General features: G+C 39.5%; 1 protein-coding gene across 2 annotated transcripts in view; it reads right to left on the bottom strand.

Moving 5' to 3' along the window:
* Positions 1-2,311: 2,311 nt before the first annotated feature.
* The window catches only part of WASF3 (WASP family member 3), a gene marked incomplete at both ends in the record, with an annotated part of 47,318 nt that continues 34,114 nt past the window's right edge, over positions 2,312-15,515 (bottom strand). The window contains 4 exons of one of the 2 annotated variants that reach the window (XM_084235154.1): positions 2,312-2,469; positions 4,769-5,133; positions 6,452-6,718; positions 7,537-7,703. In XM_084235154.1, the coding sequence (XP_084091280.1) occupies positions 2,312-2,469; positions 4,769-5,133; positions 6,452-6,718; positions 7,537-7,703 (957 nt within the window). The remainder of the gene's footprint in view (positions 2,470-4,768; positions 5,134-6,451; positions 6,719-7,536; positions 7,704-15,515) is intronic. The other variant, XM_084235153.1, reaches the window with a different exon arrangement.

The following is a 15,515-nucleotide window of genomic DNA, read 5'->3' on the forward strand; positions in this document are numbered from 1 at the left end:
TTTCATGTAATAACATCAGGAAAATTCTAGATTTAAATTTTAGAATAAATCACATTTGCTGAGAAAAGACACTGCAAAAATAATCTAAATTGGGTTTTAGTTCCTTTCCATTCTTTTACAGGCTATATAACACATCAGGGCAAAAGCTTTTTCACTAGTCAGAAAAAGAAGCTGAAAATAACTTGCTGATTCAACTATAGGAAGACAACTAATAATTAACAGGTTTATGAATATTTATGAATAAAGTGCCACTAATTTTATTGTAATAAGATATAAATAGAAGAAATGCTGATATGGGTAGTACCTTTATGTTTATGTGTTCTCTCCATCCTGAGAACACAAAGGACATTGAAAACAAAGAAGTATTAAAAACTTGAGTAACAGTGAAAACACAAAATGTTGTAATGAAGACAAAATAAGACTAAATGTGGTAAAAGTCCCAACACAGTAGGCCTCTACATTGGGGGAAAAAAGGGAAATTAAAAAGTTCATTAATAGCTATTACTAATATTCAATAAAATTATGACGACAACTGAGGGGTGACTAGTTCCAGGAAGCATGTGCCCAAACAGCCAGCACAGCGGCAGACTCCGCACGTGGTATGGGAGTGCTCCAGGAAAGGGGATGCAGACATCAGGCTTTCCAAAATCTATGCAACTAAAACCCAATGTCTATGCTTCATCTGCTGACCACCCCCAAGTCAAACCCGGGTCCACTCAGGGACACACAGACGTGACTTGGGGGGCCGGTTGATTTCCTCAGAACTCATTAACAAAATTCCATCAGTCATGGTCCTGTTTACATTCCCACCATCAACCCAAACCACTTTGTTTTTAACTAAACAATCCCTCATCACAACTGAGAGTCACTAATAACTGTCGTCCCTTTGAAATACTGTCAGAATTCCTTAGTAAAGTGTCTTAGTATATTTGTGAAGTCACATCTATAATCAAAGCCTGAGGCGTTTATTTATTCTAAACAAAGTTATCCTTCATCCAGAATCACAAGATTAGGTCTCCCCACGGCCTGCCTTTGCGAGGAAAATGTGCCCCATAGGTGTCCAGCATTACCATGTGGGAAGAACGGGAAAGGCAAAAGTGACAGTGATCTGCTACAGCTACTGGTCCGATAGGGACAAGTTCTTGAGGTACTTCTTAAATTTTAATGTGCTAATGACAATATGAGAAAAGAGAACTGTGTGCTTCTAGGATCGAGAAGGCCCTGCTTGCGACAGATGCCTACTCTGGCCAGAGCCAGGAACGTGAACAGCTGTCAGTATCGACTTGTGCCTAAACCTAGACCAAGGAGAGCGAGGTGTGATCTGAAGTGCTCTCGGGTTGGCCGGGCCTGGAGCAGAGAAGGCCAACTGGCCTCGTTTGGGTCCTGCCGCTTGGGGAAGAGAATGAGCAGGCACTGCACCAGGCTGACACTCCGTTGTCCTGCTGGGTTCTGCAGCTCTTCTGTCTGTTCTGCCTGGCTGGTGCCCAAGCTGTGAGGGATGTCCACTGTTCTGAGTGTTACCCCCAACAGTCCCTGAAGGAAAAAGGACCTCGGTCTTCATTTTCATTATTACTGAACCGCTAAAACCTCTTACAAAAATCATCATCAAGCATTTACTAAGTGAATGCCCACAGGGAATCCTGCCTGAAAAGGCCCTTCTAATTTCACATTTTACAAGAGCGTGCAAAAGAAATGAAATTATTCAACAGAACATTCAAACTCACAGAGGATACCAAACCAAGAAACTGAAAGCAGAAACATTTGATTCTCTTTGCTTGTTAAATCATTCTCTCTAGAACCAGCTTCTTTTGAAACACATTTAAAGTAACAGGTGAAACAATATCACTTACTGATTGGAAGACATCACTCTGACGCACAGTCATTAATTTTGCAAAGACCTAACACCAGGCAGCTTCACAAACACACAGTGAGTCTGCCAAATTGAAATGGTCAATAAGAGAAAACCCAAACTGCACTAAATACTTTCATGGCCAAGAAAAAGAAAGCAAAATGCTGTTTTCAGGACAATGCAATAGTTATAGCATATTTCCTCATGTGCAGCACGATTTGCTATGTTTAGTGGCACTTAAGTATTACACAGTAAATACTGAAAAAACCCAGAATATTTGGATGTGCAAAAGCAATATCACATTATTAATACAAAAGTTGCTAAGCTACAGGGTTATAATACCACTATTTGGGTGTGGAGACCACTTAAGATTTTTAATACTTCCGACGCACGATCTCCTGGCTGGCAAGCAGCCTCATACCAGCCATTGACCTGATGCGTGTGGCCTGCTCTCACACCATCTCAGTCAGACCAGTCATTTTCATCAAACTCTGAGTCGTCATCGGAGTCGCTGTACTCCACAGCAATGCGTCTGGACAGAATGGTGGCCACGTCATTCCCTACTGGCTCACGCTTGGCTTCTTGCTCACGTTGCTCTTGCACCTTTTTCAGCTGAATTCCTAGAGACAAAATACAGAGTTAAGAAAGTTGAGAATTAAATCCCTTTGCCTACCAAAATTTAAAAAACTAAACTAATTTAGCTGTTTCTTTTTCCCCACTCCGACACTAAAAAATTTTGGAAATGTAAGGGGAATCCTGAGTTTCATAAAAACATCAAAAAAAGGCATATGCAATGAAAGTCATAAATTTTTTATAGCACAGTAATGTATTGAAATATAAAAAATTAGTTATGACTTCAGTGTGTGACCACCATTAAGAAAAATTCTAGAGCGGCACAGTCCAATATGGCAGCCACTAAAAGTAAACTTACTGTGACTAGTGACCCCCATATATATCTGGGATGACAGCACATTTTTCTGGCTCTTGACTAAACTTAGGAGATAACTGAGAAAACTTTGTTTCAACACTTATTGTTGAAAATGGATATGAATAAAATTGTTTAGTTTCCTTGCTTACAAGTAACAAAATGGCAAATGTAAGGATTTAATGTGTAAAATCTTTAACTTTGGCTTTTGAAGTAACTGAGATTTAAAGAATAGCTTAAGGGCTGGCAGAAGAAAGGCAGTCCACATACTCTACATCCAGCAATCTTTTCCCACAATTCTCATTTATACACACAGACACTTTTTCTGAACCATATGAGAGTAAGTGGCATATAATGTTCCTTTGCCCCTAAAATATTTCCTGTGTACTTACTAAAAGATTAACATCAGATTATTAGTATAAACATATTACCACTATCTATTTCATAAATTTTATTTAAATTTTGCCACAGAGCTAATATAGCAAATGAAAAGAGTAATACAACATGGGATCACCCATTCCATTAATTGTCATGTGTCATTTAATGTCCCTTAATCTGGGCAGTTCTTCAGTCATTGTGTCTTATAGCCTTCAAGTTTTTGAAGAACACAGGCACATCTATGTAGAATGTCCCTTGCTTAGTATTTATCAGGTGTTTCCTCATCATTAGATTTAAGTTTTGTACGAAGTCTTAGAGGACATGACTGACAGGTGTAAAAATTCAAAACACTGTCCTACTATGATCCCAAGTTCATTTACCAATAAGATATTAACTTTGGGACTCTTTTCCTTGATAAAATCAAAGTGTGCCAATGACGTTCAGGAAACATGACCATGAGATCTGTGGGCGGGCAAGGCCTGCAGTCAGGGCTGTTTCCTGGGTGTCAAGCAGAAGGCGGAGGCAGGAGCATCCCACCACCCTTCAGTTGTCACAGACACTGCAGCAAAACACCCTCAGTCACTTCTGGGCTGAAGCAATTAGACTGTGACCAAGAAACCACATGACCCTCAGCATTGGAGCAGCTTTGGAATACTTCCATAGCCAGTCAGTGACCCTCAACCAACCTGGGCCAAGGCCTGGAGTTAAGAATAAGAATAAGTGATTGTTTGGGCCTCCCCTGGTGGCGCAGGTGGTTGAGCGCCGCGCTGTGAAGTTGTCCGCAACCTCTATAGTGCTGGTTTGATCCCGGCCGGCAGGCGAGGGTCCCATATGGTGCAGCAGACCTCTCCTGCCTCGCCCGCTGCTCCCCTCAGCAGTGTATTTCGTCAGTCTGCCTGTTCTGTCTGTTCCCTACTCTGTCTCTGGTGAATCCTCTCACCCTTCTGCACATCTGGCCTGTACCCCAGTTCTTGTATAAAATAAATAAATAAATGTTAAAAAAAAAGAAAGAGTAAGTGATTGTTTAATGCTTCATGTGGGATTCTGAGGGCAGGCCAACCCTGATTTGACCAGAGAAGTTCTCCATGTTTCATGTTCTGGGGTTTAGTGTAGGAGTTTCATCTGAGGACAGTTTTGCTACTAAGTAAATGTTGAAAAACTACATGTTTTGCACATCAAGATAAAAGTATGTAAAGTCTAGAACATACCCTAGATTTTAAAAATACCTAAATGGAGAATATAAAAATAAAATTTAAATAAAAACAAACAAACAAATAAATAATAAAAATACCTAAATCATTAAGATTCACTTTCTTGCATCTACACTTTTACCCTTAGAGTAGAATGCCAGGAAAAGATCCAATTAATTAATTGATCATATTTGCTACAATCAAGTAAAGCTTTCCCGAATTCTCAATTCTTTATCATTATGTGTTGACTTTGCACTGGCAAAAGCATATCCACTATTTATAAAAAAAATCTAATGGGCACCTTTGACTCTATTCTAAAATCAATTTAGAGAAGTCATCTGGAGATGACTAAGCTATCCAGTTGGTTGGAGATATAAAGAAATCTCTTGCTAAGAACAAACTACGTGCTTGGGGTATTCCACTTACCCATTCGAATAGCAGCAAGAAGATCACTTCGAGCATCACTTATTGGTGGTTGTGCAGTTTCTTGTCGCTTTGCCTCCACTGGGGGGCCATGCATGGGGGAGGAGGAGAGAGAAGAGCCTGCCCCAGGGGGGCCTGGTGGAGGAGGAGGTGGGCCTGGAGGTGGGGGAGCTGTGACCACCAGCCCAGTGGAGGGAGGGTGAGGAGGAGCTGTGTAGGAGGAGCCAGCGGATGTGGGGAAGGAGGGCTGCATGGGAATCTGGAGAGGACTAACGAAAGCAGTTTGTGCTGAAGGAATCATAGGAGGTGGTGGAGGAGGTGGTGGTCCTGAGGGGTTGTAATATTCAATTATCTGTGCTGGGAGCATCCTAATAGAGAGATGAAACACAGAGTCACTAAAGCAGCACAGGTCACATCCTCTGAGATTCTAATATGCTTAACAGAACAGTCTCCTCCAAACACAATACATGTCGCTGGGATTTAAAACAGCAGAATGCAAATATCAACACTTCGGGTCTGCTGTTTGTTATAATGGAACATAAGAACATCTACTGAAGTATACCAAAAAGATAACTAGTGACAAAGTAATTTTCTATGGAGGTACAGAATGAAATAATGACTGGAGAGGTAAGAATAGTAACACAAAGACATTCTTTGTTGTACTTGGTAGCTCACAACTTGCCTTATGAGGATTCTGTGATCATTCAGAACAGGAAAATTCTATATTTCTGAACCCATCTCCATAGAAATTCCACAGCACTCATTAGAATACCAAAGGCTACAAGTAAGTGCTATAGCCAAGAAATTTGCTGAATTCTACTTAGCCTAGAGTTTCCCAAGCCAACTGGGCCACTGATCCTCTCTCCTGATACTTGGTAAGCACCTCAGAACACACTCTGGGGAGCAGGAGGTAAAGAGCACCAACAATGACTGGTGCTTAGGGGAGAACCATCAATGACTGCGTGATCAGGGGAGAACCGAGGGACACAGTTACACGGTGCTACATGCTGTCCTGGAGTGGAGAGTGTGCATGTTAAAGTAGGTATATAGTCAACCTTCCTGGGCACTGACTCTGAAGTAACGCGTTAAGAGATTAGGGTTAACTCAAAGAGAGAGAGCTCAAAACAGCTGATCAAAGTAAAGGAGCTGAAATCAATAAACACTTGGTTGCTGGGGTCTTTTCTAGGAGGTGCCTGAAAACAAGTGACAGAAAATGAAGACCAACTAGGTCTAGTCACAGAATGATGCCCAATTAAGGGTCAATAAGGAGATTAGATGGACAAGTATAAAAGCCAATGCCTGGAGTTCCTTTTGTAAAGGCAATTTTCTGTGGTTCCACCCAGCATATATAATGAAATTTGTAGATTGGGGCAGGTTCACAAAGTTGACATTTTGCCTTTGGTCAATGCCTTATTCATTCAAAATACGTACATACATGTGTGTGCCAGAACTGTGTATACAATGAATACAAAGACATACCTGAGACATATCTGCAACCAAAAACGGGCAGTATGACATTGCATTTTTTAACCTATAATTTGAGCTAACTGAATCCAAACCTGGCCAGCCATTCTAGGCTACATTCTGACCTCTAAAGTAAGATGATTCTGTTACAATCCTAAACCACACACAGCCAGATCCACTGCATCAGCAAGTAGTGACCGGAGCACAAGGACCCTGAGTTACCCATAGTCAGATGGAGCCAGGGGTGCGGAGGCCTGGGTGCCCTCTGCTGCCTGTGGGGGTGGAGGCGGCGGTGGCTGCTGCGGTCTATTCAGGGCCATGTGCCTGGCTGAAGCAGACGGGGGCCGGTACTCATGCTCAGGGGCCTGGTTTGCTGGTCCGTGTGGGGGTGCATCACCAGCCGCGTAAGAAGGGGTCACAGGCTGCGGGTGCAGAGAATGGTTGGGAGTAGCCGGGTAAGAGTAATCTGTCACATCTGATGTGTGGGACCTGATGTGCAAGAAAAAAAGGATGGGAGACATTAAAACAATTTCTCCTAACAGGTTTAAGTGTATATTTGAATAATGACATCATTAATGGACAAACGTCACATATTTATTTCCTTTACTACCAACTAGGTCTAGTCCCATGAGAGCTTCTGAGCAGCAACGTGACTACTTTAGCAGCAAGCCGCAGGGTTACATGAATTCGGATTCACAGCTTTGAACTGAATAAGGCAAACAGACTGGCAAGCAGGAAAGAGCCTGGCTCCTCTCTGACAGCATTTTAACATACCTTTTCTCTAAGAGAGAATGTTACATAAGACAAATTTCACTTAAACAGCATCTAAAACAGAGTATTTCACTGGCAATGAAAGTGACAGCACATAATTAGAAATTATAAAATGGCAAGTGAACTGGATAAACATAAACAGAAAAAGAAATCAAGAATGCATTACAGTGAATCATGTTTCTTTTTTAATAGAAGAAATCTATCTGGCCCAAAAAGAAAGTGATGCAAGATGGAAAGGCCTTCTTGTTTTCTTTGAGTGCACAGCTGAGCGCAAAACTCTGAAAGGAAAGGACATCCTGTATTAGTGGAGCAGAGTGCAGAGAGATGCAGGGAGCCGGGGTGCCAGGAGGCCCTAGGGAGGGCACACGATTCTTGAGTGGCGCAGCTGCGTAGGTTAAGGGCGTTAGTAAGGGCAGTCGTGCTCCTGGCCAGGGTTACAGGACACATTGTCAGTAAGGGGACTGCACATCCTCTCATGATGGCGAAAGCAGGGCAGGCAACCCGAGCTGGCAAACCAAGAAAGCAAAGTGACGAACCCTCTGGGCATCCTGTCCTCTTTCGCGCTCCCTGCCTGCTCCAGTTTCTTTGCGTCACTCATAAACTCAATGCCCATTTTTCTTCTCTCCCACTCTTCTTTTCTTGTTCTTACTTTTCTCACATTTATTTGCTGGTTTCTGTTAGGATTCAGCTTGTGTTTCTCTCTCTGAAGGAAACAGGCAAATACTTGTTGGGGATGTAGAGGGAGCAGAGTCATCAACTGAATTACCGTCTTTGGAATTCAGACAGCAGCTTCCCTTAAGTGGAGCATCACACGACACAGAAAGGCTTTTTAAATGAGAAGAGATTGCTTTTTTCCCTCCTTCCCTAATTGCATTATAATGATAACTTACTTTTTTTTTCTTCCCTAATTGCAATATAAATTCTAGATTAGGTGTGTCTTTTAAACTACGCAAACTGATAGCAAGAGAGTTAAAAATATTTGTAATGGGGGAAGAATCTGACCTGTATTTAGATTCAGCATATTTTAAAAATGTAAACACCTAAAACTCTGGAGTCATTGATAACATGTGCTTGACTGTGTATGACTGTTAGATGGGTGCATGACTTTCTGAAGGAAGCAAATTATTTAACAAAATATGGAGTGTTCCTGATGAACTGAGGGCAAGAAATTGTAAATATCTGACATAATTTAGAGTGCGATCCCTATAAAATGGTTTTATGATACAGGATTAAAAGGAGACCAGAGAAAGGGGGATAGTCAGATGGAACAGTACAGGGACAGAGGATATCTGAAGTAGAAAATTAGAGCAGAAGAGCTCTGGAGGGCAGGACTTTGAAGGGGGGTAGAGCAGCGACTGGCCAATTTAAGGGTGAATGCTCAGATAAAAAGGGACACTGGCAGGGCCTCCCTGGTGACACAAGGGGTTAAGCACCACACTATGAAGCAATCTGTAGCCCTCCAGCACAAGTTCGATCCCCAGTCGGCCAGGGAGCAACCCACATGGTGCAGCAGACCTCTCCTGACTTGCCCGTGGCTCTCCTCAGCAGTGTACTTCGGTCAATCTACCTGTTCTGTTCCTGACTCTGTCTCTGGTGGATCCTCTCACCACCTCCCCCACCCCACATCTCTGGCCTATACCTCAGCTCGTGTATGAATAAATCTTTTTTTTTTTTTTTTAAAAAGGGGACACTGGCAGGCTACAGGAGAAGGGAGGAGCAGGGTGACTGCTGGAGGGAAAAAACGCCTGCACTGTCCAGTGGGAAGACAGAAATTGGCTATGGGAGACACTGTAGCAACGTGAATGTGAGGAGAGAGGTCCTGCAGCTTCATAGCTTCGGCCACAATCTGTTACAGGAAGAAAATAGCAGAGGTGGAGATGATAAGGAAACAGTAGGAAGTAGATACAGCAGCAGAGACTCAGTGGGAGAATCATAGGAATTGCCCGAGAATTTCTGGGTACGCAGGCGAGCAGAGTTGGAACACAATAACATAACAGAACATGGGGAGGAAAACTCAATGAAAGTTGAGCTTGGGGGTATCACATGCTCCCAAATGATGGTGAAATGGTGGTAGGCAAGAGAGCTATCTATTCTCATATCATGCTTAGCTCAAACCATCCTGAGAATCTAGAGAGGGCAAAAATTTATAATTAGTTTATGTGAATTGGGTTAAAATATATTACTTATATGAATGACTTATACACTTGCCATGAAACCTAAATATTCAAATTTCCCTCACTTATCCTATATAAGAGGATATAACCATTAAAAATTCTGTTTCTAAATAATATTTAAAATATGAATGTAAGAAATAAAAGTTAAAAGAAAGAACAGCATGAATTCATTTTTATAAAAGAAAGACACATGCACAGAACACGAAACATAAAGAAATATACTAAAATTCAAATAATAGTTTTTCTGGATAAAAATATAGCAAGAAGTGGCAAGATGGTGGCAGAGTGAAGACACCAAGCTCACCTCCTCCATATATACTGAGAACTAAACTGCAGCAGAACACAGTCAACAGCCCCTGCAGGAAAACCCGACAATTACAGCACACCTTAGAAGGAACATGTGGGAGTGAAGGGCCCCAGTGGGCAGAAGAATAAGCCCAGCAGACAGCTGGGGTGCAGAAGGCTAAAAGTAGTGTAGTGAGACCAGGAGTCAGCCCAGACACAGTGGGTCTGGTAGGCCTGGAAAGTAGTATAATAGAACATGATAGCCTAGGTATGGTAGGCCGTGGGAGACCCCAATAAATAGGGGAGGGGGCCTGGCAATTAACCCAGATGCTGTGGGCCCAGAAGGCCCAGGCAGATTGCATGGACACATTAGGGCCTGGTAGACACAGGTTGATCCCAGCAAGTAGTGGAGCAGCATGGGCAAGCAGTCCAGACATGGCAGGATCTGGCAAGCAGCAGAGCAGGACCAGCGAGCAGCTTAGAAGCAGTAAGTCTGGGAAAGAAGCAGAGTGGGCCAGGTAAGCAGCCCATAAGCTGTGGACACTGGCAGTCTCCAGGAAGAGGTGGAACAGGCCTGGCAAGCAGCATAGATGGTAGGCCCTGCCAAGGGAAACAGCTGTGGCAGCCCCAGAAAGAGGCAGCAGCAGGGCTTGGTCTCCATTGACTGGAGCTCTAGGACAGGAGGTAGGTAGAGAAAAGAGCCTGGAGCTGTCTGGATTAGGGATACTGGTGGCAGAGCTATTAACTCAGCCAGGGGCACTGGGCAGGCGGTAGCAGAGTTTGGGTGAAGGCACACACACCTGATGAGAGCAAAATCTTGTGGATGAGCTGGGTTGCTCCACATTTGTTGTGTCCCCTATAAAGATAATACCAGAGCAAGCACAATGATCTGAACATCTCCTTCCTACTAGCTGGGACTGGTGTTTACCATGCGAGGCAAATTGAGAGCACATCAACTGCTGAAGTCTCTCATCTCAAAAAGTAGGGAGGAAGGACATTAGGGATGCTATAACCACAAGCCAGTCCCACCCTAAATCATCCACACCAATATCTGGAACCATCCATATTCCCCCCACCCAAGCCCACCCCTGCAGACTCAGCAACTACAAGAGATCTAAATACATACAGAAGCCAATAATGGTCAAATAAATAAATAAAATAAAACCACAGCACTACTGGTGGGAAAAAGAAATATAAATTAACCCATAACTGAATGATGAAGATATTAAAAATAATAACATAAGGAGATCTCAAGTAGAAAAACAAGGAAACAAAAATATATAACACCTGGAGATATGAGACCTCAAGAGAGTATGACATCACAAGGTGAGAATGACGATACAGAATTCAACACAAAAATATGAAAGATTATATCGCCCTATAAGATAGTTCAAAACTGCTATATAATAAAGAAACTTGAAGAGACAGAACGTCAAGTCAAAATAATACAAAGGAACTCAGAAAACTAATCAAAGAGATAGAAGAAAATTCAGAAAAACAAATCAATGAGCTCAGAAATAAAATCAAAGAACAGAAGGTAGAAATTGTATGCTTATATCAGATGAAATAAACTAAAAAAGGTAACAAGAGACATGGATGGACACTATATGATATTAAGGGATCAATACATCAGAGAGACATAATAATCATTGAAATATATACACAAAATGAAAGAACAGAAAATATGAAACAACTATTAACAAATCTAAAAGGAGATATTGGCTACAACTCAGTAGGTAGGAGACTTACACACCCCACTCACATCAATGGACAGATCTACCTGAACAGACCAATTACAAGCAAGAAATATGAAAAAGTAATCAAAAACCTAATGAAAAACAAAAGCCCAGAAACAGAAGTTTTCTCTAGTGAGTTCTGCAAAACCTTCAAAGAGGAATTAGTACCTATCCATCAACTCTTCAACAAATCTGAAGAAGAGGGAATACTTTCAAACATGTTTTATGAAACCAATATTACTCTGATACCAAAAGCAGACAAGCACCTCACAAAAAAGAAAACTATAGACATATTCATGATGAACACAGATGCAAAAGTCCTCAACAAATCTCAGCAAACTGAATTCAATAATACATTGTAAAAAATCATACGGGCCTCCCCTGGTGGTGCAGTGGTTGAGCGCTGGGCTGTGAAGCTGCCCGCAGTCTCTGAAGCGCCAGTTCGATCCCCGGCCACCGGCAAGGGTCCCTCATGGCGCAAAAGACCTCTTTTGCCATGCCTGCTGCGCCCCTCAGCAGTGTATTTTGTCAGCCTGCCTGTTCTGTTCCCTGCTCTGGCTTTGGTGAATTCTCTCACCCTCCCGTGCTTCTGACTGTACCCAGTGCTTGTGTAAATAAATCTTCCAAAAAAAAAAAAATCATACATCACATCCAAGTGGGATTTATTCCTGGGATGCAAGAACAGGTCAACATACACAAATCAATGTAATTAACCATATCTACCAAAAGAAAACCAAAAATCATATGATTATATCAACAGATGCAGAGAACACATTTGGGAAGCATCTATTCATGATAAAAACTCTCAGTAAATGGGGACTGAAAGAACATGCAACAACCTAATAAAGGTCTATGTGACAAACCCACAACTAACATCAACCCACAACTACTCAATGGTGAGAAACTGAAAGCATTTCTTCTAATATCAGGTACATAACAAGGATGTCCACTCTCATCTCTAATATAAACATGATATTGGAAGTCCTAGCCAAAGCAAGTAGACTCAAGAGAAAGCTATAAAAGGATTCCAAATAGGAAAGACTTAAAACTATCACTATTTGTATATACATAGCTATACTATTTGTATATACACATACTATTTGTATATACTATACTATTTGTATATACATATTTGTATATAGTATATACAAATATGTATATACAAATAGTATAGATATGTATATATAAATAGTATATAGTATATACTATACTATACTATATATAGTATAGTATAGTATATACTATACTATATATATACTATATATACACTATATATACTATATATATACTATATATACACTATATACTATACTATACTATAGTATATGCTATACTATTTGTATATACATATCTATACTATTTATACATACATATTTGTATATACTATTTGTATATACATATAAACAAAACTATCACTATTTGTATATACTATATGTCTATACATATATATATACACACATATATATAAAATCTAAGGATGCCACTAAAAAATCTATCAGAAACACTAAATCCACAAGGTGTCAATCTCAAAGTCAAAAGTCAATACATTCCTACATGCAAATAACATACCAGAAGAGAAAGAAATCAATAAAACAATCCCACTTTACAGTTGCATTATAAAATATTAAATACCTAGGAATAAATCTAACGAAAGAGGTTAAAGACTTATTCAGTGAAAATGTCAAGACACTGTTAAACAAATAGGGGACACTAAGAAATGGAAAGATATTTCATACTCAAGGATTGGAAGATTTAAAATTCCACCTTATCCAAAGCAATATACAGGTTAAAAAATATAGCAAACATCACTCAAATTTATATGAAACACAAAACAACCCAAATAGCCAAGGTAAAATTTGACAAAAATGTAAAGAAACAGAAGTTATCACATGCCTAGACTTCAAACCATTCTACAAGGCTACACAAATCAAAACAGTATGGTACTGGAATGAAAACAGACACACAAACCAATGGAACACAATTGGAAGCCCAGAAAAAAACCACATTTATATGAAGTTAATCTACAACAAAGGAATTAAAAGTAATCAAAGGAGAAAGGAAAGCCTCATCATTTTGCCAAATGATGTTGGCAAAACTAGAAAGCTACATGAAAAAAATGAAATGAAATTAGTCTACTCTCCTACACTATACACAAAAATTAAGTCAAACTGTATCAAAGTCTTCTATGTAAGAGCAGAAATCATAAAATACATACAAGAAAAAATGGGCAAAAACTCCACAACATTGGTTTCTGTGATAATCTTTGGTGACAAGACACTAACAACAAGAAAAACAAAAGCAAAACTAAGCAAATAGGACTATATCAAACTAAAAAGTATCTGCACAGCAAAATAAATCATCATAAGAATGAAAAGGTATCCTGTGGCATGGGAGAAAATATCTGTACGGCATTCATATGTCAAGGGGCTAATATCCAAGATTTACAAAGAACTCATATAACTCAACAAAAAGAAAACAAGGAACATGTTTAAAAAATGGGAAGAAGAGCTAAATAGACGCTTCTGCAAAGACGACATACAGATGGCCAACAAGCACATGAAAAAATGTTCAACATTACTTATCAGGGAAATGCAATACAAAACCACAATGAGATACTGTTTCACTCCTGTGAGAATGGCCCATATTAAAAAAAGAAACCAAAACAACAGAATTTACAAATGTTGGTGATAGTATGGAGAAAAAGGAACCCTCATGTACCACTGGTGAGAATGTAGATAGCTCCAGCCTCTATGAAAAGCAATATGGAAGTTATCCAAAATATTAAAAAATAGATATATGATTCAGCAATTCCACTTGGTATTTATCCAAGGAATGCAAAAATGTCCATGCAAAGGGATATATGCACTCCTATGTTCATTGCAACACTATCTGAAATAGTCAAGTTATGTTAACAATGTAAGTACCCAAAGGGAGATGAGTGGATAAAGCTGAGTGGATACCACTCAGCGATAATGAGATGAAATCTTGCAATAACATGGATGGTGCTGGAGGGGAATATGCAAAATAAATCAGAAGGAGAAAGACAAATACCAGATGCTTTCATTCATACATAATATACAAAGAAACAGAACAAAGGAACACATAAAATGAAACAAAAACAATCCCTAGAAAGATGACTGCAGAATTGAGGCTACTATAGGGGTGGAGATGGGGCACAAAGGGGGTTTGCACTGGAGGTTCATGGGTGCTTTGATGATGGATGTGGTGTGGAAACATACATCTGAAGAGGCATGAACCTGTTACCCTAAAACATACATAGTACTGTAAACCAGTGTTATTGCAATAAAAACGAAATGCTATATTTAAAAAAAGACAGTGTAACTATTACCTGACTACAAATACTGTATTTTGTACCTTACTAACATAACTGTTATTAAAGAAATGATTCACATAAAGATTTTTGTCTGTAATTTCCAAATATAAAAACCTTATTTTATACTAAGAAAAAATGGGACCATCCAGTAAAATAAAAATTAAATTTCTAAATTAAGGGATATAATCCTTGTCAATGTTGAACTAGCATGTATTTTTCTGGTGCATATATACAAAAAGGGTCTATGGAAATTAGTATGAGAAAAATGGAATTACTACTTTATTTTTGAAAAGGTATAAAACTTATGATTATATTTGCTATTTGAAAAATAAGAAAAAAGGAATACCAGAGCAATATAAAATCAGAATATTAAATAACCCAAATGACCATCAGTTTTATACCCAACATAGAACAATCTAATCTCATTTGCTAAAATATCATTGAACTGAGGGTTTAAAAAGTCATTTCTCAACCTGCATCTGTTAAAAGATTATATATTGAGTATTATAAAATACAGTATCTGTTTTGCATGACTAAATAATCACAACTAAGTTAGCTGGAAAAAAATAAAAGAGTAAATTGACCTCTTGGTAGTTATAAGTAAGCAGGTTTCTATCATCATTCTTCCTGTCTGTAGAAATAATCTAATGAAAAGATTCAAACTTGAGGCTAGATCTCAGTTTAAGTTATAATTCTTCTCTAGTATTTAACAGATAGCTTGTACAGAAAAATTACCTAATGGTTGCCAACCAATGACTTACAGAACTTCTGGGGCAGGAATACTACGTGTATTATAATCATCAAATATTAAGCACCTTCTGTATGTGAGAGTCAGTGCTAAACAATGAGGGTACTAAATGTTAATAAAAATACTAAGGTACAGATATAATGCTAGGTTCAGGTTGTGTTTGAAATGTTCTTGAATCACATAAGAAATACGTGTCAAATTTTTAAATGCCGATGGAAGGCTTTGAGAGTTTATGCAA

Source organism: Talpa europaea (genome assembly GCF_964194135.1).
Source record: "Talpa europaea genome assembly, chromosome: 6".
NCBI classification, from domain to species: domain Eukaryota; kingdom Metazoa; phylum Chordata; class Mammalia; order Eulipotyphla; family Talpidae; genus Talpa; species Talpa europaea.